This window comes from Typopeltis vanoorti, chromosome 9, assembly GCF_054136105.1.
Source record: "Typopeltis vanoorti isolate ZY-2024b chromosome 9, IOZ_Tvanoo_1.0, whole genome shotgun sequence".
NCBI classification, from domain to species: domain Eukaryota; kingdom Metazoa; phylum Arthropoda; class Arachnida; order Uropygi; family Thelyphonidae; genus Typopeltis; species Typopeltis vanoorti.
The window spans coordinates 107,213,007-107,237,542 of NC_143557.1; the positions used below are offsets into that span (position 1 = coordinate 107,213,007).

At 34.0% G+C, this 24,536-nt stretch overlaps 1 protein-coding gene across 1 annotated transcript in view; it reads left to right on the forward strand.

Annotated features, from left to right (window-relative positions):
- The window catches only part of LOC150103394 (G1/S-specific cyclin-E-like), an 86,848-nt gene that overhangs the window by 33,491 nt on the left and 28,821 nt on the right, over nucleotides 1–24,536 (forward strand). The window contains exons 5-8 of the mRNA XM_090397701.1: nucleotides 907–1,053; nucleotides 16,795–16,890; nucleotides 18,718–18,858; nucleotides 21,833–21,944. Of these exons, the coding sequence (XP_090253827.1) occupies nucleotides 907–1,053; nucleotides 16,795–16,890; nucleotides 18,718–18,858; nucleotides 21,833–21,944 (496 nt within the window). The remainder of the gene's footprint in view (nucleotides 1–906; nucleotides 1,054–16,794; nucleotides 16,891–18,717; nucleotides 18,859–21,832; nucleotides 21,945–24,536) is intronic.

Consider the following 24,536-nt stretch of genomic DNA (forward strand, 5'->3'; position numbering starts at 1 on the left):
GATTGCAAACAGTTTATCATTGATAAATAGAAAATATCAGTTGTTAGTCTTTTGTTTATTCAGAATATCTTGTGTGTTGCTGAGAATGAAATAAGTTATTTACCTATTATTTGATATTAATTTTTTTATTTTCCCTTTTCCCTTGTCATAAACTCATCCAGTCACTATTGATTTGTATACACTTACTCATTTACTTATTTTTTTTTTGATGACTAAATATTAATTTCATATTACTGTATACTTGAAAATGTTTTGAAAAACCATTGGAGTATATTTCTTATCAATTTTTGTTTTTTGTTTTAATTCTTTATTTCTAATTAAATTGCTAGTCTGAATTATTGAGTAAATAGCATCTTTGCTCCAACCCATGCTATGGATTTGAATCCTGCTCTGTCATGGATGCTCTTGAAAAGCACATATTAGTAATGAAAATGGTCCCCCATCTGATGGTGAGACCACCACCCTACTTATTTGTGATGTAAAAGTGGATTGAAAAAAAGTTCTATGTTTGGCTTGTTGAACATGTTCCAAACTGTGCTAATGTAATTAAATTCAAAATGCCAAGAAACTATATTGTTTAATCCTTTATCCAAATGTATTCTAATGTCCAGTCATTAGCCTCTACATGTAGTTCAGTCATAAAGATACTGCACATGCATACTTAGTTTGTTTACACTTGTATAAAGGATTAAACAAGAATATAATTTCATGGCATCTTTAATTTAATTTATAACCAAGTGAAAAAACTTTCCAACAATGAGGGAGCTAATATAATAGTTCTACATTACTTTGTGTGCTTGTAATTCACTTAAATATTTCCCCACCCTCATTACTTGCTTTCTATAAATTTGTATAATGTACAGTTTTTCATTTTCTCTAAACTTTTCACATTACTCAATTTTTTAGGTTTGTGAAGTTTACAGACTTCATAGGGAAACTTTCTATTTAGCACAGGACTACATTGATCGATACTTGGCTGTACAATCTAATGTACCAAAACAGCAACTTCAACTGCTGGGAATTACTGCTCTTTTCATTGCTGCCAAAATGGAGGTAAAACAATGTTCATTTGATTACTTGGGATGGGGGGGGGGATGATGTGTTCTATATAGTTTCTCACTGCAGCAGACTACCAAGAAACCCAAAGTTCTTAGTGCTGATGCTATATTACAAAATTCGCTATAGAATTTTCTAAAACTGTTCCTTAATGTATCCTATAATGAGATTTGACAAATGCAAAGAATAAATAAATAAATAATACAAAAAAATAGGAAAACAAAATTTATAGATACAGTAGGCATTTATCATAGTAAATACTTCTATAAGAAAAAGTCCATTAGGCACAGTGCTATACTAAAAGAAATTCATCCATAACAAATTATTCCTGTTCTTCTTACAAGTTTGCTGTAGTGAGTCAACTGTAACTTCTAAGAACACCAAGAATTACTTCTTTTTCTATTTTTAGAATATGTGGAATTTCATATGAAGTATAATTAAAAATTATCTAGAACCTATTTAGTATTAATGGAAATATTCAAGATAAAATTGTTTGTAACTTATATTTATTGCATTAATTTTAAGGTGTCCACATTGTCAGATTGTTTTTCATTTAATACTGATTCCTATTTTGAAAATAAGGACATTTCAGGGTGCTGAATCAGAGAAACTACTATGGATTTAATTTCGTAAATGCCACATTTGTAGCCATTTTTTTTTTTTCTGATAATGTCTTGTATCCACAAAGCAGCTTTAAAAAAAAGTTCCATGTTTGATGTAAAATAACAGCTTTGAGTGTATTAGGTCATAAAAGTACAGATGATAATACTGAATTGTTTCACCACATACGCTAATGGCTTCTTCTGGATTAGGAAGTACAAAAAAAAATACATTAAAAGAGTAAATGCAAACTACATAACTAAAAACAGAACATGTAGAAACTGTTACATTAAAAAAAAAATTAATAACAATATGGAACGAGTAAGTATGCATGATAGCAGAAAAGTTACTCTGACGTGTGGAAAGATCGAATAAGTAACTTTCAAATATCACATACAATCATTCTTTGGTTTTGTTTGAGTGTGCTTTGTCAGTGGATAACCATTGTAGATTCTTTGATGTTGCAAGCATTGAAGTTGTCCTCTATATAAGACACAGAGCTCTTGTCCCATTCAATACTAGTAGACTTTCTCTCAAAATTGCAAATCTCATTATATAGTGAAACCCGTGGAGTATTCATAACTTAAACATAAACATGTGACCACAGTACTTAAATTATTTAAGTAAATATTTTGTTCTAAGATACTTATGACATCATCAGTACAATAATTTCAAACAATACTAGGAATAACATACAGTTAGGGCACATGCTTACAATGGAATCCCACTATGTGTGCAGTAGTGTGATCATCATCAAATTCCTCCAAATTTTCTTCCAAATCAGTCTGTTACTTGTCAAGACTCCAAAATTATTAGATCTTATATTTCTGTTGTCTAACACACTTTGTACCATATCAATCCACCTATATCTTGGTCTTCCTCTGGGTCATTTTTCTGCCAAACTGACAGAGAACACTTGTTTTGCTAATCTTTCCTCGCTCATTCTGTTTAAGTAACCATACCACCTGAGATTAGCTCTGCCAACACATTCCTGGATGCTGACAATGTCAAGTTCTTTCCTAATATCCTCATTTTTAATATGTCGTTGCTACTGATGACATCTCTTCATGCTTAATCTTTCTCAGGACTCTCATATCTGTTATCTCTAGTGTTTGTTAAAGTGTTTTACTTTCTGACCCAGCTCTCAGATCCATGAGTTTCAACTGGTTTGAACACTGTCATGTATACAGCTAATTTAGTGTTCTGACTAATTTCTCTCTTATTCCATATGAATTTATTCAATTGACTTCCTACCGTACCAGCTTTGTTGTATATTTCCATATTTAATTTACCATCTTCACTAAAAATCGTATCTAAGTAGCTGAAATGTTTTATTTGGTCCACAGGTTCTCCGTTCACAACGCAGTTGACATTTTCAACAATTCTGCTTATTTTCATTGTTTTTGTCTTGTTATTGCTGACCTTCATACCATATCTATCACAACAGTTATTCAATTTAGTCAGGGAGTCTTGTAGCAGATTTATTTAAAAGTATAATATCTTCTGCAAAAAGCTGAAATTAACACCTTCAATTTTGATATCATGTTTAATACCACTTTCCTTCATAATGTGATCCATATAGATAACGAATAATAGAGGGTGCTTAAGGGTCAAAGCTGTATAACTGAGAGGAGACCTCCACATAGCCTTTAAAGGAATGCGGAGAACCGACCAGGGCTTCTGACCTAATGTCCAATCCTCACCTTCTCGTGGTGCACCCTGTTGGGTATCTACTTTGATACTGAACGAACGAGGATGGGCTGGCAATTTGGGATTTAGCCGACCAAATTGTATTCTTATTGGTTAAATCAAAATAAAAAATGATGGTACAACATGACAAAATTTCATGCCGGCTGGGGCGTCGCCCGGTTAAACAAGGCCCCCGTTGTTTTCGCCAGGGAACCAGGGCAAACAGCGAAAAGTCAGCTACTGGAACAAATATGAAAACAAACCCCAACTCAACATCACCAGAGTTAAAGATCGGTACTATCAACGTAAGAAGCCTGAATGGCAAAGAAATGGAGCTAGCTGAGGAATTAGATAAGTACCAGATCGACATAATAGGGGTGACTGAAACAAAAAAGACCAAAACTGGTGAGGTCTTTCTGAGCAATAAATACAAAATGTTATATTCAGGCAATGACAATCAAGGAAAAGAAGGAGTAGCCATAGTATTCAACACAAAATACGAGGCTAATCTTCTTGAATGGCAGTCAGTCTCAAGTAGAGTAATGTGGGCAAATGAGAATGGGGAACTGGACAATGAGACTTATTTGTGCCTATGGTCCCACAGAATGTTCTACTAAGGTAGAAGTAGAGGAATTTTTTGAGGCTTTAGAAAAAGCAACTGACACAATGAAAAAGGAAAAGTTGGTCCTTGTTGGGGATCTAAATAGTAGAGTAGGAAATGATTGTGAGACATACAAAAATATTTTGGGAAAATTTGGAGAAAAGAGCAAAGCTAATAATAATGGCAAATATCTGTTGGATTTCTGCTCAGGACATGGACTGGTTATTACTAACACCATGTTCCAACATAAAAATGTGCACAAATTCACATGGAGAGAAGAGGCTAGGAATAAGAAAAGTCTCATTGACTATGTTATTGTTGATAGTGATGTTTTCTCCCTGGTGCAGGACACCAGAGTGTACAGAGGATTTGAAATTGGAAGTGATCACTATTTAGTCTTGAGCAGGATAAAATTGAATTTCATATTGAAAAGAATAACATGTAAGAAAGTTTTAAAGCGAATAAAAGTTGAGCAGCTCTCAGATGTGAACTGTAGACTAAAATACAGAAATATTATTGAAAAGAAAATGAAAGAGTTTGAGAACAGGAATCAAACCTTGGAGATTCAGTGGCAAACTCTGAAGGAAACATTGATTGATTGATTCTGCCAGAGAGGCATGTGGTGAGGTTGTCTGCAAGGATAAAAAAATCAGAACTACCTGGTGGACACAGGAAGTTAAAGAAGAAAGCATATCAAAAGTTCCTGGCAAATAAGTCAGCTTTTACTCTTACAGAATACAGAGACAAATGTAAGAAAGCTAAACAGTGTGTAAAACTGGCTAAACAAAAGTCATGGGAGGACTTTGGCAAGAATATAGAAAATAAATATCAAGAAGGTGGCAAAATATTCTGGAGGTTGTTGAAGAAGCTTAGGAATGGAGGAAAGTGTGCTGTAAAAGGAATTAGAGATGATAAAGGTGAAATGAAAACAGGAGAAAAAGATATCCTTGAAGTATGGAGTAATTACTTTGAAAAACTGCTAAATGAAACAAGCAGTGATGACAGCACAGTGGTAAAAAACACTGACCAGGCATGCAGTCAGGAATACATATCCATACTTGAAGTCGAAAAAGCCATCAAAGGCTTGAAATGTGGAAAGGCAGCAGGAGTAGATGATATTCGACCAGAAATGCTGAAGTATGGTGGTATAAGAGTCTTACAGTGGCTGCACTGCATAGTTCAGAAAGCCTGGAAAGAGGGACGAATTCCCGATGATTGGAGTAGAGCTCTCATAGTACCCATATATAAAAAGGGAAATAAGACTGAATGTGAGAATTACAGAGGTATTTCCCTACTGAGTGTTCCTGGCAAGATCTATGCAAGTATACTTGAGAAACGGTTGAGAAGAATTGTGGAAGAAAAGCTTGGTGAAGAACAAGCTGGATTCAGGCCAAATAGAGGCTGTCAGGATCAGATCTTCACTTTACGACAAATAGTCGAGAAAGCATGGGAATATAACAAAGATCTGTATTTAAGTTTTGTCGATTTGGAAAAGGCATATGACAAGGTGCCAAGAGAGAAGCTATTCAATACGCTGCAGTTATATGGTGTCAATGGGGCATTATATCAAGCAATACTTAGTCTTTATTTGAGTTGTGAGTCAGCAGTTAGAATTGAAGGAAGTTCAGGAAGATGGTTTAATGTTAAATCTGGTGTGAGACAAGGATGTACATTATCCCCTCTGTTATTCATTATCTATATGGATCACATTATGAAGGAATGTGGTATTAAACCTGATATCAAAATTGGAGATGTTAATGTCAGCTCTTTGCTTTATGCAGATGATGTTATACTTCTAAATAAATCCGCTACAAGTCTGCAAGATTCTCTGACTAAATTGAATAGCTGTTGTAATAGATATGGTATGAAAGTCAGCAATAAAAAGACAAAGACAATGAAAATAGGCAGAATCTTTGAAAATGTCAACTGTGTTGTGAATGGAGAACCTGTGGAACAAGTAAAACATTTCAGCTACTTAGGCACAATTTTTACTGAAGATGGTAAACTAAATATAGAAATAGACAACAGAATCAGCAAAGCTGGTATCGTGGGAAGTCAATTGAATAAATTCATATGGAATAAGAGAGAAATTAGTCGGAACACTAAATTAGCTGTATACAAGACTGTGTTCAAACCAATTTTAACTTATGGATCTGAGAGCTGGGTCAGAAGTAAAACACTTGACCAAAGACTAGAGACCGCAGATATGAGAGTCCTGAGAAAGATTAGAGGCGTGAACAGATGGCATCAATGGCAATATCATATTAAAAATGAGGATATTAGGAAAGAACTTGACATTGTCAGCATCCAGGAATGCATTAGCAGAGCTAATCTCAGATGGTATGGTCACTTAAATAGAATGGGAGAGGAAAGATTAGCAAAACAAGTGTTCTCTGCCAGGTTGGCAGGAAAACGACCCAGAGGAAGACCAAGATATAGGTGGATTGATACGGTACAAAGTGCCTTAGATGATAGAAATATAAGATCTGATAATGTTGGAGTCTTGACAAGTAACAGACTGATTTGGAGGAAAATTGTAGATAGGAAGTTAGTAATGATGTAATTTTTTCATGTAGTACTGTCATATCCTGTACACCCCTTGAGGGTACATGGCAGGAATTTGATGATGATGATGATGATGATAATAGAGGGGATAATGTACATCCTTGTCTCACACCAGATTTAACATTAAACCATCTTCCCGTACTTCCTTCAATTCTAACTGGTGACTTAGAACTGAAATAAAAACTTAGTATTGCTTGATATAATGTTCCATTGACACCATATAACTGTAGTGTATTGAAAGCCTCTTTGCACCTTGTCATATGCCTTTTCCATATCGAAAAAACTCAAATACAGATCTTTGTTATATTCCCATGATTTCTCAACTATATGTCATAAAGTGAAGATCTGATTCTGACAGCCTCTATTTGGCCTGCATAAAGCTTGTTCTTCACCAAGCTTTTCTTCCACAATTCTTCTCAACCGTGTCTCAAGTATACTTGCATAAATCTTACAGGAACACTCAGTAGGGTAATACCTCTGTAATTCTCATATTCAGTTTTATTTCCCTTTTTATATACAGGTACTATGAGAGCTCTACTCCAATCATTGGGAATTCGTCCCTCTATCCAGGCCTACTGAACTATGCAGTGCAGCCACTGTAAGACTTTTATACCACTATACTTCAGCATTTCTGGTCGAATATCATCTACTCCTGCTGCCTTTCCACCTTTCAAGCCTTTGATGGCTTTTTCTACTTCAAGTATATATATGTATTCCTGACTCTATGCCTTTTGAGTGTTTTTTACCACTGTACTATCACTGCTTGTTTCATTTAGCAATTTTTCGAAGTAATTACTCCATACTTCAAGGATATCTTTTTCTTCCGTTTTCATGTCATCTTCATCTCTAACTCCTTTTACAGCACTCTTTCCTCCATTTCTAAGCTTCAACAACCTCTCCAATGAATCTTTAAACCAATTTTTGGTTTAAAGATTCATCGGAGGAGCAAAATCTGTGTGCTCTGGCTACTAATGATTTACTGAATTTATTACAGTAATTAACAAATTACCAACTGAAAAATGGTTTGTCAACTTATCTAACCGTCCATTAACAGAAGATGAAATAAATGTATTAGCACAAGGTAATAAGTTTGCCATCTCGCCTAAATATATTCCATATCTAGATTTCAACCATAAAAAAAACTCAGAACATACCATGCTAGTCCTCCTAGAATATATTGTTTACCTAAATTTCACAAGAATGTTCCACTTAGACCCGTTCTGGATTCTGTTAGCAGCCTGAGTTACAAATTATCAAGATTTTTGCCTAACCTTCGTCCTCTCATAGGCCACTCAGCCTCATCAGTTTAAAATTCCACAGATATTCACGCAAAAACAAAAGACATTCAACTGTCAGAAACCGACCCTAATTAGCTTTGACATTGTCTCTTCTTCACTAATATTCCTCACAAGGAAACAATAGACTTAACTCAAAAATTTTCATCCGATATTGTTGAATTATTCAAATTTGTTATTTCATCTGGATACTTCACATGGAAAGAAAAAATTTACAAGCAAGAGGAAGGAACAGCACTCTTTCCTGATGCCACTTTCCTTCATAATGTGATCCATATAGATAATGAATAACAGAGGGGATAATGTATATCCTTGTCTCACATCAGATTTAACGTTAAACTATCTTCCTTTACTTCCTTCATTTCTAACTGGTGACTTACAACTCAAATAAGGACTGAGTATTGCCTGATATAATGCCCCATTGACACCATATAACTGTAGTGTATTGAATAGCTTCTCTCTTGGCACCTTGTCATGTGCCTTTTCCAGATCGACAAAACTCAAATACAGATCTTTGTTATACAGCAATCCCTTGATAGTGCGCCTAATGCGTTCCTTAAAACAGTCACGTTAATCGAAAACTCGCTAATCAAATATAATAACCTATGGTAAAAAAAGTATAATTTGTTTCTCAAATTTCTTTTTTGAGCATTAATTTTTTTTATAAAAGAATTAAGATATGTTTTGGGGCCTAGTTAAAGGGAAACCATGAAGCTGAAATTCAATAAAACATATTCAGAATATAAATTTTATTATTCTACTTCTTAACAAAGAATTGAGGTAACGTAGTTTGGCAGGCATTTTGTTTCTTTTTTTCATACAACCGACAGTATGGCCTTATTGTCGCTTCTGCAAATTTTACTGCTTCTCTCTTCATCAGGGTCAGTCTCCAAGCATTGCTGCTTAAAAATTTCGATTATACAAAAAATATTTTCAAATTGTTTCTGTGAAATCTCTTTTGGCTGACTATCAGTGGTTAAATTTTCTTCATATTCTTCGGGATCTTTCCTCTGTGCATCTAAATTTGCAGGTCGGAATCACTCAATTCTTCAGAATGAGATTTAATTAACTCTTGGACGGTATCATTGAAGGTGGAGAAAGAAATGAAGGATGTACGAATTGGTCACCAACATCTGAAATTACGTGCTTGATAGATAAAATTTCTCAACTTTTATACAAGCAAAATAGTTACCACTTTAAAAACTACAATGATCATAAAAGAGAAGTTAATTTTCCAACGTGTAATAATAAACAACTCATCCCAGAAGGCGGATTGATTACCTTATAATCGGAATGGATTCTCCTTTTTGTGACATACACAGAAGTGTCGAAGGGTCTCAAATCTGTGAGCGTACTATAGCAGATGACAAATTTTGGCGGTAAAAATTTGGAACATAGTGTACATGGAAGTAGTGTAGCATGCCATTAAAAATAACTTTGTAAAATATTTTAAATCGGTAACTAAATTATTTCATTCTGGTGAGTGATTTTATAAAATAGTTAGCCTTAAAAATGTATAGATATTAAGTTTTTAAAATCTGTAACATTTATTTTTAAGATGTATATAGGTGCACTAATCAAATTTGTGTATCAAAAAAAAAAAAAATGCCACACTAATCGGGGGCGCATTAATCGAGGGATTACTGTATTCCCATGATTTCTCAACTATCTCTCGTAAAGTGAAGATCTGATTCTGACAGCCTCTATTTGGCCTTAATCCTGCTTGTTTTTCACCAAGCCTTTCTTCCACAATTCTTCACAACCTTTTCTTAAGTATACTTGCATAAATCTTACCAGGAACACTCAGTAGGGAAATACCTCTGTAATTCTCACATTCAGTTTTATTTCCCTTTTTATGTATGGGCACCATGAGAGCTCTACTCCAATCATCGGGAATTTGTCCCTCTGTCCAGTTCTTTTGAATTATGCAGTGCAGCCATTGTAAGACTTTTATACCTCCATACTTGAGCATTTCTGGTCGAATATCATCTGCTGCTTTTCCACATTTCAAGCCTTGGATGGCTTTTTTTACTTCAAGTATGGATATGTATTCCTGACTGCATGCCTTGTCAGTGGTTTTTACCACTGTGCTATCACTCTTTGTTTCATTTAGCAAAGTTTCAAAAACTGGAGAAAAAGATATCCTTGAAGTATGGAGTAATTACAAGGATATCTTTTTCTCCAGTTTTCATGTCACATTTATCATATGTAATTCCTTTTACAACTCTTTCCTCCATTTCTGAGCTTTTTCAACAGCCTCCAGAATATTTTGCCCCTTTCTTGATATTTATTTTCTATGTTCTTACCGAAGTCTTCCCATGTCTTTTGTTTAGCTAGTTTTACAGTGTTTAGCTTTCTTACATTTGTCTCCGTATTCTCTAAGAGCACAAGCTGACTTATTTGCCAGGAACTTTTGATATGCTTTCTTCTTTTCCTTCACTGCCTTTTTAACTTCCTGCATCCACCATGGAGTTTTGATTTTTCTATCCTTGCAGACAACCTCATTAAATGCCTCTCTGGCTGAATCAATCAGGGTTTTCTTTAAGGCTTGTTGCTCAATCTCCAAGGTTTGATTCCTGTTCTCAAACTTTTTCATTTTTTCTTCAATCATGTTTGTATATTTTAGTCTACAGTTCACATCGGAGAGCTGCTCAACTTTTATTTGCTTTAAAACTTTCTTGCATGTTCTTTTTAAAATGAAATTCAATTTTATCCTGCCCAAGACTAAATGAGGGTAAATAAGTGGAAGTGATCACTTCCAGTTTAAAATCCTCTGTACACTCTGGTGTCCTGCTCCAGGGAGAAAGCATCAATATTGACAATAACATGGTCAATGAGACATTTCTTATTCCTTGCCTCTTCTCTCCATGTGAATTTGTGCACATTATGTTGGAACGTGGTGTTAGTAATAACCAGTCCATGTCCTGAGCAGAAATCCATCAGGTTTTTGCCATTATTATTGGCTTTGCTTTTTTCTCCAAATTTTTCCAAAATATTTTTGTATGTCTCACAATCATTTCCTACTCTGCTATTTAGATCCCCAACAAGGACCAACTTTTCCTTTTTCATTGTGTCAGTTTGCTTTTTCTAAAGACTCAAAAAATTCCACCACTTCTACCTTAGTAGAACCTTCTGTGGGACCATAGGCTCAAATACATCTCATTGTCCAGTTCTCCATTCTGATATTTGTCCACATCACTCTACTTGAGACTGCCTGCCATTCAAGAAGATTAGTCTCGTATTTAGTGTTGAATACTATAGCTGCTCTTTCTTTTCCTTGATTGTCGTTGCGTGCATATAACATTTTTGTATTAATTTCTGCTGAGATCTCATCAGGTCCTATTGCTGAATTGATATCCACATTATGCAACAGCTGTTGAATTTTATTTTTATACACCTCCATTTCTTCATCCAGTATAGTCGTAGCATTGCATGCATCTGGTTGATAGATCTTTGCGAAGTGCGCATTTGACAGACCTTACTCTACACAACTCGTTTCAACCTACAGAACACCATCATTGTCTTCGATTCTCACCTCCAAGCCATTTTCTAATGGACTCAGATAACCTTGTCAACTTCAATGCTAGTAAAACAGTTCTGTCTTATTTCTCACAAAGAATCATTTTCCCCAGTATTATTTTTGATAACACCCAAATTTCCAGACAATATGAGATTTCTCTTGGAATTACCCCTGACATCAGGCCTCTTTTGGCATAAAAACATCATAACCATTGCAACCTCAGCTTCCAAAAAACTAGGATTTCTCTTTCGCTCAAGACGTTACTTCACCTCTAAACAGCTGTTTACCTTATACAAATCATAAATCCACCCAGCTATTGAATACTGCTCTTACATTTGGAGTGGGGCTCCTAAAAGCTTGCTCAAAATGCTTGACTCGGTATAAAGGAAAGTAATTAGTTAAATGTCTCATCTTTTACAACTCACTTCCCTTACTTTCACACAGATGCTTGGTGTCTGCAATTTGTGTATTCTGTAAATATTTCTATGGCAAATATTCATCTGAAATAGCATCAATAATTTCCCCAACTCAGTACTAAGCCCAATGGAGCACATACAGCTGCTGCCCCAACTTCCTTTCATAGTACACCTTGAAACCCACAGAACAAGTTTCTTTTCCTCCTCCATTACTACTATACTATACAACAGTCTTCCCCCTTGATGTAAACAAGTTTCTCCTTTCCCAACCCAGTACTCATACAGTACTTATGTACTACTGATTGATCAACCAACCTCTCATGTATGGGCCCAACAAAAAAAAAAATGTTATTTGAACAATCTCATCTGCTTCTGAAGTAAGAGTACCATCTGCATTCACTGAAGTTATTCTTCCACTTTCATTTTTTTTTTTCCTTGCAGCATAGTGATAAAATTCTTTTGGGCTGCTTTTAGCCTGAACAGCCAATTTCTTTTCATATTCTGATGTAGCTTTCCATACAATATTCATAACTTTCTCACTACATTCCTTCCAAATCATCTTTTTATGGATCTCCTGCTTAATGAGGTTGCGCATCCATTTCACTCCAACAATTTATTCTTCAAACTCCTGGGACAAGTTCAGATGCTGCCTCATTTAAGAATCTTTTCAAAGCTTCCTGTGCATTACTGATATCTTTCCTGATGCAAATAGACTAAAGATATAGTATTCTCCTAAGATTGCAATAATTTCCAGCTTTGTAGTTCAGCATGCAACTTGTCCTAATTGAAACATCGATATAGTTAGCTACTTCTCAGGACAGCATAGCATCACTGAGACCCCTTCTGACACTATGATCAAATCTGATAGTCTTTAACCTTTGAGGTCATTCTTTCACATGTTGCTTGAGAAAGTTGTCTTGCATCGAGCTAATAAAATCTTCATTCTTGTGAAATTTCACTTTCCAGTTACTACATCTGTTGGGCTGCCAGGTTTCACTAATGGCAATAATATTCAGCTAAAACTTATTCATCAAGGCAACACGCTGTACCCCTTTGCTTATGTACAGGCAGTGGCGGCTGGTGACAATAGAAACAGGTGGGTCCAGGGGCCAAAAACAACTTAATTTTTTTATATTTATGTAGTGAGTTCTATTATTGATTTATAGTTATTATTTCTATTACAATAATGTTTAGTCAAAATCCACTGATGCATTGAGCTATTAATTTTTTAAAATTGTTAGAACGTAACATATACAGGCTCAACGTATTAATAACACGAAAACTCGAAAGATTTGCTGTTGTGGGCATAGCTCAACAGACTAGAGTAGTAGACCGGAAATCCCAAGACGCTGGTTCTACTCCAGCTGGCCACTCTGTAAAATATTTTTTAGTTTTCATTTTTCTAGTGTTAAAAAAAAATTATTTCTATTATTTATTTTATAAATCAATAATGAGATTCGTTATTGACTTAATAAAGAGAAATGTTTTTCCAATAAACTGTTGATTTTGTTCATAGTTAAAATGTATTGTTTATGGACGTAATAAAAATTTAAACTTTAAAATAAATTATAACAAAAAATGACAACAATAATTAAACACACAAAAAAAACAATAAAACAGATCAATAACGAGAATAAATAAGACGATGAAGGAATCGCGTGCTATTTATGTACAAACAGTGATTGGGCCAGACTAAACGGGCCCCAAAATAAGCGTCGTGCCTGGTAAACAAACACGATCGCTAGTGCACTTGCCTCATACATGCCCTGTGTTCTACACCTATAAAATAGGGCCAGCTGTGGCTGGCCCCAGAGACCTTACTAAGTCACATTATACAATATTGCCACAAAATACTACAGTAATTTTTTTATTAAACAATAGAATGTGTTGGAAATAGATCAAAAAGTAATAATTACCAGAAACATTTTTTAAAACTACAATTATTGGGCTATAGTATGCCTATACACTGCTGCTGTGTATAGGCATAAGTTACCTCCTTGCTTTTTCATATACTTACACTCTGTTGCTTGGTCCAGTTGAGCAACTTTCTCTTTTTCATCCACAAACACAGTCTGAACCTAAAGTGTAAATTTCCACCCCTTCACCAGTTTCATATCATAACCATGTGCAATGACATTCATATTATTGTCACATTTGCATACAGTTGCTGAACTTGCACACATTCTCACCATTTCTCCCATAATGATCTAGTTTCCCTGGCTTTCTGCATTAGATCTCAACCCGATTAATTTCTCCCAGCTCCTGATGCCAAATCAATTCAAGTGCGGGGCCATCCTTATACAAATATTTTTTCTATCAAACCCACTCCATACATTCAGAATCTCACATTAATTTGTTGTACACAGCCTGTGAATTGAATTGTTTGATGTCATAGCCCTCTATAACTCATTTCACACATTTAAAAGTAAATGATCACTTCCGGTTTCAAATCTTATGTATATTCTCAGGGGCAGATCGATGATAACATAGTCAGTTAGTTTTCTTTTTTCTTGGCTTCTCTCCATGTGAATATGTCCATTTCTTTGTTGAAATCTGATATTGATTACTAGTTATTTATTACTATATCTTCATACACATCAGGATGCAAGAATATACATAAGATTTGAAACTGGAAGTGATCATCATTTACTATAAAAATGCTAAGTAATTATATTCTTGGTTTAATCCTTTATCCAAGTGTAAGCAAACACAGTTTGCATGTGAAGTAACTTCATGACTGGGCAACTCATATATAGAGGCTAATGACTTCATATCACTTGCCTTAGTATCTGTAATGCAAAGCACATATCTTTGCGGACATGTATGACACTATGTATTATGGAAAGGGTCACTACCCAGACCGGTTTTGACCCTTATTGAGGTCTCATCATTGGGAGCCAGACCCAGAAGTGATACCAAGGTTGAAGTAATGCATATAAGTAGCCAAAGTTACTTCACATGCTAATTGTGTTTGCTTACACTTGGATAAAGCATTAAACCAAGAATATAATTTCTTGGCATTTTTAATTTATAGTATAACCAAATAGAAAAACTTTCAACATCGTTTACTTTTAAGTAGGATAAAAATGAATTTTTATCCTACTTAAAATTTTATTTTAAATAATGTGTTAAATATGTTAAATAATGAATATATACTGGTGTCCAAAAGCTAAGGGCAAACTACATTTTTACCTATGTGAAAAAATTTTCATGACTACAGCCAAATATGAACATAAATTTTGTTGCCAACATACTAATAAATTATATTACACAAAAATGCATTGTAAAATTCGTACAAATTAAGTCGCAATACATTTTTGGCAAAAGTTGCAAATTTCCTAAGGATGTAGTTAAGGAATTAATATACAGTGCTTGCAGAAAACTGGAGAGAAATTTCAGTATGTAATATGTCCATCCCAAACTGTGATGCAGTTCTCACAGTGGGATACCATGCTTAGCACCAAGTGATTCTCCAGAAAGTATCTCCACTGCTCGTGTATGATGTGGCACTGTTATCCATAAAAATGAATTCTTTGCCTACAGCACCACGGATCAGTCGAACATAACTTTGAAGAACTTCATTGCAATATCATTCACCAGTCATAGTCCCTTTTTTCCAGCACTTGTAGCTCGGTGCATCCATTAAACATAATGCTGTAGCACACCATGACCCCCAGCACCACCGTATCTGTTCCTTTCAAGAACATTCTTGCAATAGTAAGCAGTACCACTTTCATGCCAGATCATGTGTTCTTTAGAATTGGAGGAAAAACCAAAAAGGACTATGTGTAAAGAGTACATTAGCTCATTGGTGTCTTGTCCAATTATTATGGATATAGCACCACTGAAAACATGCTCTATGGTGAGCTGTGGATAAAGGAATGCAGACTACAGTACTTCAGGTGTTTGGGCCTACTTGTTGCCGACATCTTGCCACAGTTTGTGGAGATATCTGTATACCTGTGCTTGAATAGAGCCAACTTGCAAACTGACCTACTGTGATGTGTCGATTACGTCTTGCTGTTATAATCAAAAATCTTTGTGCTTTATTGTAGAGTGAGAGCCACCTCCTAGCAAATGTCTGGAACACATTCCATTAGTTTGAAACTCTGCCTGGAGCCTGGATACAACTGAGATTCCAAATACTCTGGAAATATCAGTAATTCTGCAATCTTCAAGCTTTTCAATAATTCTTCCTGCATGAAATCATCTAGATGGTGTCTTTGAGATACAAGATAATCAAGTTTGCAACTTTATTCCTTCATGACAAAGCTTCCTTCAAAAGCAATTTGCTGTGCAGCCTTTTAGCTTTTATCTTGTTGAGTGCTGCTACCACTTGACCCCTTTGTGTGTGATTCAAAAATTTGAATGCCTGCTTGAAATCATCAGTTATACAAATTGCCATGAGCTGATTTGTCTGAATTTGTGGTTTATAATCTTCAGAAATAGTGTTCGTCCTTACGTTTTGGACACAGTGTATTACAGTATATTTATACATGCTATTTAATCTGATAATCTATAATTTTTGATTGTTTTTGAGATATTTTCTTGAGATGTATGTTGAGAAATTGAATATAAGCAATTATGTCACTAAGACACAGACTAAGAAATGACTCATGTTTTTATGTGAGCCTGGAGATATACCACACAGGAATGTGTCTGATTTTGTGAACAAATATTCTGTGTATATATTTATGGTGCTTAATCAAATAAAGTAAGAATCATGATGGGTAATCCACAAACAAAATGATGCATATATAGAAAAATAGAATACTACAATTTGAATAGCAGTTATTGTGGTTTCTATGTATATGACACCTGCTTACAAATGTAAACTGTTTCACAAGTCAAGATACATTACATATGCTATATGTCAAATATGTTTAAAAAAAATACAATTGATTCAATTCTTTTCAGATCTTGAATTGAGTTTGATATTTGTAAGAGTTTCTAATTGGAGAGTATTGCTCTAGCAAATGTTATACTTTAGAACATTCAATATCTTCATTAGTAGTTGACTAATTATTTTAATGTATATTTTTTTTCTTTCAGGAAATCTACCCACCTAAACTTCATGAATTTGCATATGTTACAGATGGTGCTTGCACAGAAAATGAAATACTGGAAAAAGAACTAGTCATATTAAAAGTAAATAAAATGTATCCTTTGTTCTTCTAATTAGATTAACAAAACTTGTGTTGCAAGTCATCCTAGAAGAAATAAATAACATAAAACATGTGAGAAGATTTACATAGCAAGTTTGTCCAAGTGTCATGGACATTAATATAAAATTCAAATATTGTATATGGCACAAGTAAACATAGCTGAAGAATCAACAATGTGAATATGGGAGGAACATATGAATAATGTAGATCAGTCTGAACTGTGTTGATCATAATAAATATAGCTAATAATATTTTAAATATTACAATATATTAAAAATAAATGCCCATGATGAACAGTTTTCCATATAGGCCTATCTGATCTCTTTAGAGTGATGTAGCAAGGTTTTCTGGTTTATCATAAAGCCATTCCATGAGAGAATAGCTTTTATGAGTTCTTCTTCCAAAGAATGCTGTTTGGAGTATGTGGCATGTTCAGTAATCCAAATTTAACTTTATGCCAAGTAGATGGTTAATTAGTTGATAAAACGTCTCTTTATTCTGACAGCATTATAATTTTTTAATGCTTCAATCATCTTGCTTCATATTTACTGTTGAACATGTTGATGCCCATTAATATTTCTGACTGACCTTTCACTCAGAAAAGTGGTTTTGTTCTTAAAAACAGAACAGTTTTGTCTTAGTTCTAATTTTTTTAGGAAACAACAGCTTAAACTAAACTATTAATTATAAAAACTTTAATGATTACCTATATTTCAGCAATGTTACATTGCCATCTTCAGGGATCATAAAACAATATGTGCATGCAGGCACTCACACTAAGCAAATGAGGCTGAAGTCAAGCCTAGAGTCCTAAAAGGTGTCTCGTAGTGGGCTAAATTGGGTTTTCTTGGCCTTTGAACTGACAATCTTAGAATATATGCTTCCCAAATTTGGGACAGTCTCATTGACCCAATTTGTTGAGGTTTAGGAAGTTTTTCAGAGCTGAGGCTGATTGGATTGATTGGACACCCACACAGAATATGCTAGAAGGCCACTTTGTTACACCACAGCAAGTACAAGTACGAAAGATAATTAGAAGTATGTCTAACTAAGTATAAGCTCATCTACAAGAACAGTTTTGTCATTGCAAAGATTGATAGGGGGCATTCATGTCACACTCTTTGGAAAAAGAATATCCAGGACACTACATCAATCGTTTTCTTAGAATATTTTCTAATTTTTCAAGTTAGAAATAGCATCTTAACATTTTAAGAATCATAAGCAGTTTTTTTTTTAAAAAATCCAATTTGCTAAATACAGCAGAAACTAATCTGTGTGACTCTTATATAAAGGAAATTGCAAATTAAGAAATAGTTTTTCAGATTTTAAAAACTAGTGCATTACATTTTGAAAGCAATGTTATATACAAAAAAATGACAGAATCAGAACATTACCATCTAGGAAAAGTGAGTAAATCTTTCTGTTATGTGAATTAAGACTGAAATAATATTGAATGATAGTGTATCACTTAATACTGAGTACACTGTGGGTTGTTATATGAATAGATTCCTTTATCTTTAATTTTTTTAGGAATGATATGTTCTTGCACATATTTAGAATAAGTATATTCCCTTTTAGTGATCCTAATAAAAGTGCATGAAAACTGTCCTTGATGTAATCTCCTTTACTAGCAGTGTATTTGAGAGCTGTTTACAAAAGCTTTTGAATCAGAACAGGTTTCTTAATGTAAATTTGTAGCTTATTTACTATTTTCTCATGGAAGTTTTCTTATGTCAAAATAATAGCTTATATGATTTTTTTACTCTTAATTAAAAGCCAGCAGAATCAGTATTGTTTAATTTTTGAACAGGTATTAAACTGGGATCTTACTCCAATGACAGTCAACAGTTGGTTGAGTGTATATCTTCAGTTATCAAATAGTTCACAAAAGAATGGTGATGAATTTTTAAAACCTGATGTATCTGCCCATACATTTATTCAAGTAGCTCAGGTAATACTATTACATTAGCATATTTACTTTCTTTAATATTAATGTTTGATTTTGTTCATGATGTAATGCAGTGCTCTTCAGTCTTTTAATACTTAACATCCACTTTAGTAACTTTTGTAAGGATAAAATTTCCTTACCATCCACTAATGTTTAAATTGGAAAAAAAAAAGTTACATATCCTACATAAAACAATAAAATTAATTGACATCACCTTTAGTTTATTTAATGAGATCCTTGAGTCTGATGCTGAGAAACTAAATGTTGTATATCTGGTTCGATTTTCCTAAGGGAACAAGCGAAAGCCACCTCTTTCAGTGATTTTCAGACACTTTCTCTGTTTGGTGACAATATAATTCACAGCACTAAAGCCTGATTCTGCTAGATATGAGATATGGAAAGGTAGCAGTAAATTAAATATCATTTTCCACATATTTGAATATAAGGCAGGCATTTTTTAATTTTGCTAGAGTTTCTGATATCCATGACTACTGAAATTTGATTAGCTGTCTTCATTATATTTAAGTTTTAATAGTTCTTGGCATGTTATATCAGCCTCAGCAGCATTTGCAGTAAAAGAAGTTGCCATCCATTCACCTTCAAGTTCAAAATATCACTGAATTGTTTTTCCATATCTAGTTTAAAAGTTTATTGTGGTAACTACTGAACCTTTCAATCTCATCTGGAGTTAAATCATCTTTTATTGATGACAATTCTGGAAATTGATGAAATTCTCTCTTCCAAAGATTGACAGAAAAGATCAAGTTTTTCAAATAATGACACAACATTCTTGCAACTGATAAATGTTATATTGGTGCCTTCAAACTGCAAATTAATTTCTTAAAAATGCCTGCCAAATAAAATGCATCATGCTTTATTGTTTTTAATTGTTGACAGAGATCAGCCTCATTTCCACTTTCAAAAAAACTGTGACACTCATATAATTCAACAAAATGAATCAAGCATGCACCCTTTGAGAGCCAACAAACTTCTTTGTTTAACAGTAACCTATTGGTGGAATAAGGTGATATTTGGGAAAGAAAAAATTTTACTCTTTTGAATCTTGCAGAACACTCAAGGTCTATGCCATGAGCTGATGTGTTATCAAAAATAGTAGACCCTTTTCACCAACTTCTTAACTTTAAATTTATTATGGAATGACAACGTATACTAAAATATTGATTAAAAAACTTTAATCAATACCTTCCTATATTTCGGCAATGTTACATTTTCATCTTCTGGGAACATAAAACTATGGTACGTGCACGCAGGCACTAACAACAAGCAAATGAGACTGAAGAAGACAACTTGCGTTGGTCCTAGAGTCCTAAGGGTGCTTCCTGGTGGGCTAAATTGGGTTGTCTTGGCTGTTGGGATGATGTTCTAAGGATGCAAGCTTCCCAAATTTGTTGAGATTTGGGAAGTTTTTCAGAGCTGAGGCTGACTCCAAGAACAACAAATTTGGGTGCATGAGACTGTCCAAATTTGGGAAGCATACATCCTTAGAACATCAACCCAGCAACCATGACAACCCAATTTAGCTTGCTAGGGGCACCTTTATAACTCTAGGACCAATGCCAGTTGCCTTCAGCCTCATTTGCTTGTTGTTAGTGCCTGCATGCACATATCATAGTTTTATGTTCCCAGAAGATGGCATTGTAAGATTGCCGAAATATAGGAAGGTATTGATTAAAGTTTTTTTAATTAATATATTAGTATACGTTGTCATTTCCTAATAAATTTAAAGTCATGTGTAACCAACTACAAGAACTAACTTCTTAGTCTGAAGATATTACTCTACCACTAGAATAGAATAATTCAAACCAGTCTTGAAAATTTCATCCACTTTTCCTCTACTATTATTCTTAAAAATCACTGGAAGTTGAGACTTAATCATGTTCTTTGATGTTCTCAGGATGACATGAGCTGTACTTTAGTTGTGAAGTTTACTAAGGCATTTTATCTCAGTATCAATGTTAGTGTTTTCAGTGCCTTGTGTTCTGCATCTTCTGTTTACATTCATAACATATGCTCTTTTATGAATTTTCCAGAAGAGACCAAGTCACTGAAATTGAACACTTGGACAAACTCTTCAAAATTCCCCAAAAATTTTGTTAGCTGCTAATCTGTCGCTGTTACATCACATCTATTCTTAAAATGCCCAAACCATTGCATAACTTGTTTTAAATTCAAAGATACAACTTGGGTCTCCTTTTAAGATCAGATAATAGGTCCTTGCTTTCTTGCAAATCATTTCTGTATGTTTTTTTTTTTACATCGTTCTGCAAATCACTTCAGTAATTTCTGTTTAAGAAGCAGTAATATCATGCATTGGCTATGCTGCTTTTATGGAGCTTCATACAAGCCAAGCTTTGCAAGTCCTTACTAATGTCTTTTCACAAGTTGCCCATGACACATCTATTTGTACTTCACGAGTATACTCTTGACCAAGATTGTCATAAAAGATGATCATAGAATGTTTTGTTACTTGTTGTTTTCACTGTGTTGCTATCAGTATATACATCATGAGATACTTTGATATATCATGAGAATAAATTTTCGGCTTTTACGAGAACAGATGAAAAACTGAAAATTTATTCTCTTTCTGATTTAATTGAATACAAAAATCTAATGTATAAATACACAAAAAATGGATCAAAACTTAATGCTAGGCATTAAAAAATACATTGATGAATATTTGTTTAACATTTATTTTATTTAAGGCATGACATCTTTTGGGTTCTATGCTTTACAGTCTTAGTAAGTACATACTTGTTGCTAATAGGCATTATCGCTCATTCCTATAAAAATCTTGGTTAAGCAAATTTGACCAATTTTCTTTTGGAATGTATTTAAAAAAAAAAAAATATTATGGTAAGTGGTCTTGCATTAAGCAAATATCCAATGCACTAGTTTAAAGCAATAAATTACAATTTTCATATCTTGCTTATAATATAATATTTTCGTTATTTTTCAGCTTATAGATCTCTGTATTCTAGATACTGGGTGTCTTCAGTTTCCATGTAGTGTTATTGCTGCTTCAGCCCTGTATCATATAACCTCAAAACATCTAGCATTGTCTGTTTCAGGTAAGTTCAGGTTTATGCAGCTGTATTGGCTCCTTTTTAAAGCTAGAGTGTGTCCTTTTTGAATGAACGACCCTCTTCTCTCCCTTATGCAACAACAAACTAATACAACTTAGTCACATCTTTTGTCATACCTTCGAGTATTTATAAAGATCTAAATACGAGTGAATATTATCTGCATACATAATAATCCTCTGAATGCATAAACTTCAGCTAACCATATGGATTGAAATATAAGAAAATGGCATAACTAGTAGATGAATTAAACTTACAATTTAATATATATTATAAATTTTAGTCATGTTTCATGACTATTTTCAGTGCCAGAATTTGCTAAGATTAACAGGCAGCAAAGTAAGTGAATCTTATACAAATGATGCATGAAACTGCTGATCTGAAATAAAATAATGTAGTGATAAACAATGAAATCATTCATTAAAATTCAATTATTGAATTTTAATGAATGATTTTTCTGCTGAAAATTGTCTTTTCAGCAGAAAATGTGTTGGACTTGGGTTATGCTAGTGAAATCTGAACTGAATATTTATAAGTACGAGAGTGGTCTGAAAAGTTCTTGGCAAAACAATGAAAAAACGAATTTATAATTTCAAAATTATTTTTATTTTTCAACATAATCTCCCTTAAGATTAATACATTTATTCCAGCACATTATCCCATCCCTGTAGTGGTTTTCAGTAAGATCTGCAAAATTACCCCTCTACAATCACCTCTTGATTCGAAGAAAAATGCTGACCAGCGAGAAAGAGTTTTGGAAAGAGATAGAAGTCAGAGGGTGCCAAATTTGGGGAATAGGGTGGATGTTCCAACAATTCATAGTGCAGATCCCTTAATTTTCCCATTGCCAAAACAACTTTGTGGGCAGGTGCATTGTCCTGATGAAAGATGATTTTTTCTTCTTCAAACTGGGTTTTTTCTCTAAAATTTTGTCTAGTCTGGTTAAACGATCGAATATTCCTCGGTTATTGTTTGACCCTTTTCAAGATAATTAATAAACAAAATGCTTCTAGCATCCCCAAACATCTTTCTTGCTGATGAAACCGACTTTGTCATCTTTGGCACTGAACAAGTGGATTCTGGTATGTAACGGTGAATCCAAGTCTCATAGTAATAAATCGACACACAAAGTCAGTTTTATTCTTGTTAAAATGCTTCAAGCACTGTTCAGAGATTTTCATATGAGAGTGTTTTTTGATCTGTACCCATCTTGCACAAAGCTATTTCATGTGCAATTCTTCATGCAAAATATCCTACACATTTTTTTGAAATGCCTATAGTCTCAGCAATTTCACACACTTTGACTCGCCAGTCATCCAATACCATATCATGCACCTTGATCAATGATTTCTGGTGTTACACTTTTCGGACATCCTTCACATGGATCATCTTAAGGCTGGTATGGCCATGCTTAAGTTCGGCAGCCCATTTCTTAATTGTCGAAAACAAAGGAGAAGAGTGCCCATAAACTTTTATGAACTTCAAATGAATTTCTTTTGGCATTAAACCTTCTTTTACAAAGAATTTTTTATAACCCCATGATACTCAATTTTATCCATTTCAGGGGATACAGATAACACTTTTGCTTCAGACAGCTGTATAAAACAAACTACTTGATAGAATGACTTACAATTTCTCATGGATGGTTATGACAGATGTACCAACTTGGGGGGGGGGAAATGCCGATAGTGTTGCCATCTATGGTCGAGGCCAAGAACTTTTCAGACCACCCTTGTAATAACCATTTTGATACTTTCTTTTGCAGCAAAGTATCCCTGAAATATTGCAGGTTGTGCAGGTCAATGTTTTAATTTATCTGACCTAGTTTTCTCATCAACATTTTGATTTAAAATGTTGATGAGAATTAGTACTCGAATACTCCCAGTTTTTTTGTTCTGCAGTATTAGACATTTGCCTTAGCATACACCAGCTTCAAAGCTAAACCAGATCCTGTTATGATTCGCTCTTTTGCAGAAAGTTTGCATATTTTCAATACCTGCTTGGTCTGAACTAATAATAAAAATAATGTATATTTAATTAAATCATCCTTGAAATTGGAAATGTTTGAGACAGTTATTTCTGTTTAAATTTAGTACGGAGAAAGCTTCATAGTTTTGTATAGTGTTTCCAGCAGAAAAGTGTTTTATGGAGAACTGTGTTATTTCAGTGGAATCTGTGGCTGAAGGAGATCACATGTCTGTCTGGTAATGAATGTATTCCTGATATATCTATAAGCAAACATGCCAATCTCACTGTTTAGGACTTTTGAATTTGACAGTATATTAAGTTTATCTGGCAGAGAAGGTAAAAGATCAAACCAATTCTACCTACAGTTTCATGATATTACATCATGTTTATATAGTTTAACTTACTCTTTTATTAACTTTTGTCACAGTTTAGATGTATGAATACACATAATCTACAGACAAAAAATACTGGTGGTGGTGAGTGGTACACGGCATCATTTATTGATGATACTGTCATTGTGTTTTACTGTTGGAGGATTAAGTATGGGGTGAGTTGTTTAGTGGAATAGTGTGACTTATAAGTCCTTGGAGGTGTCACATAATAATAATTGTT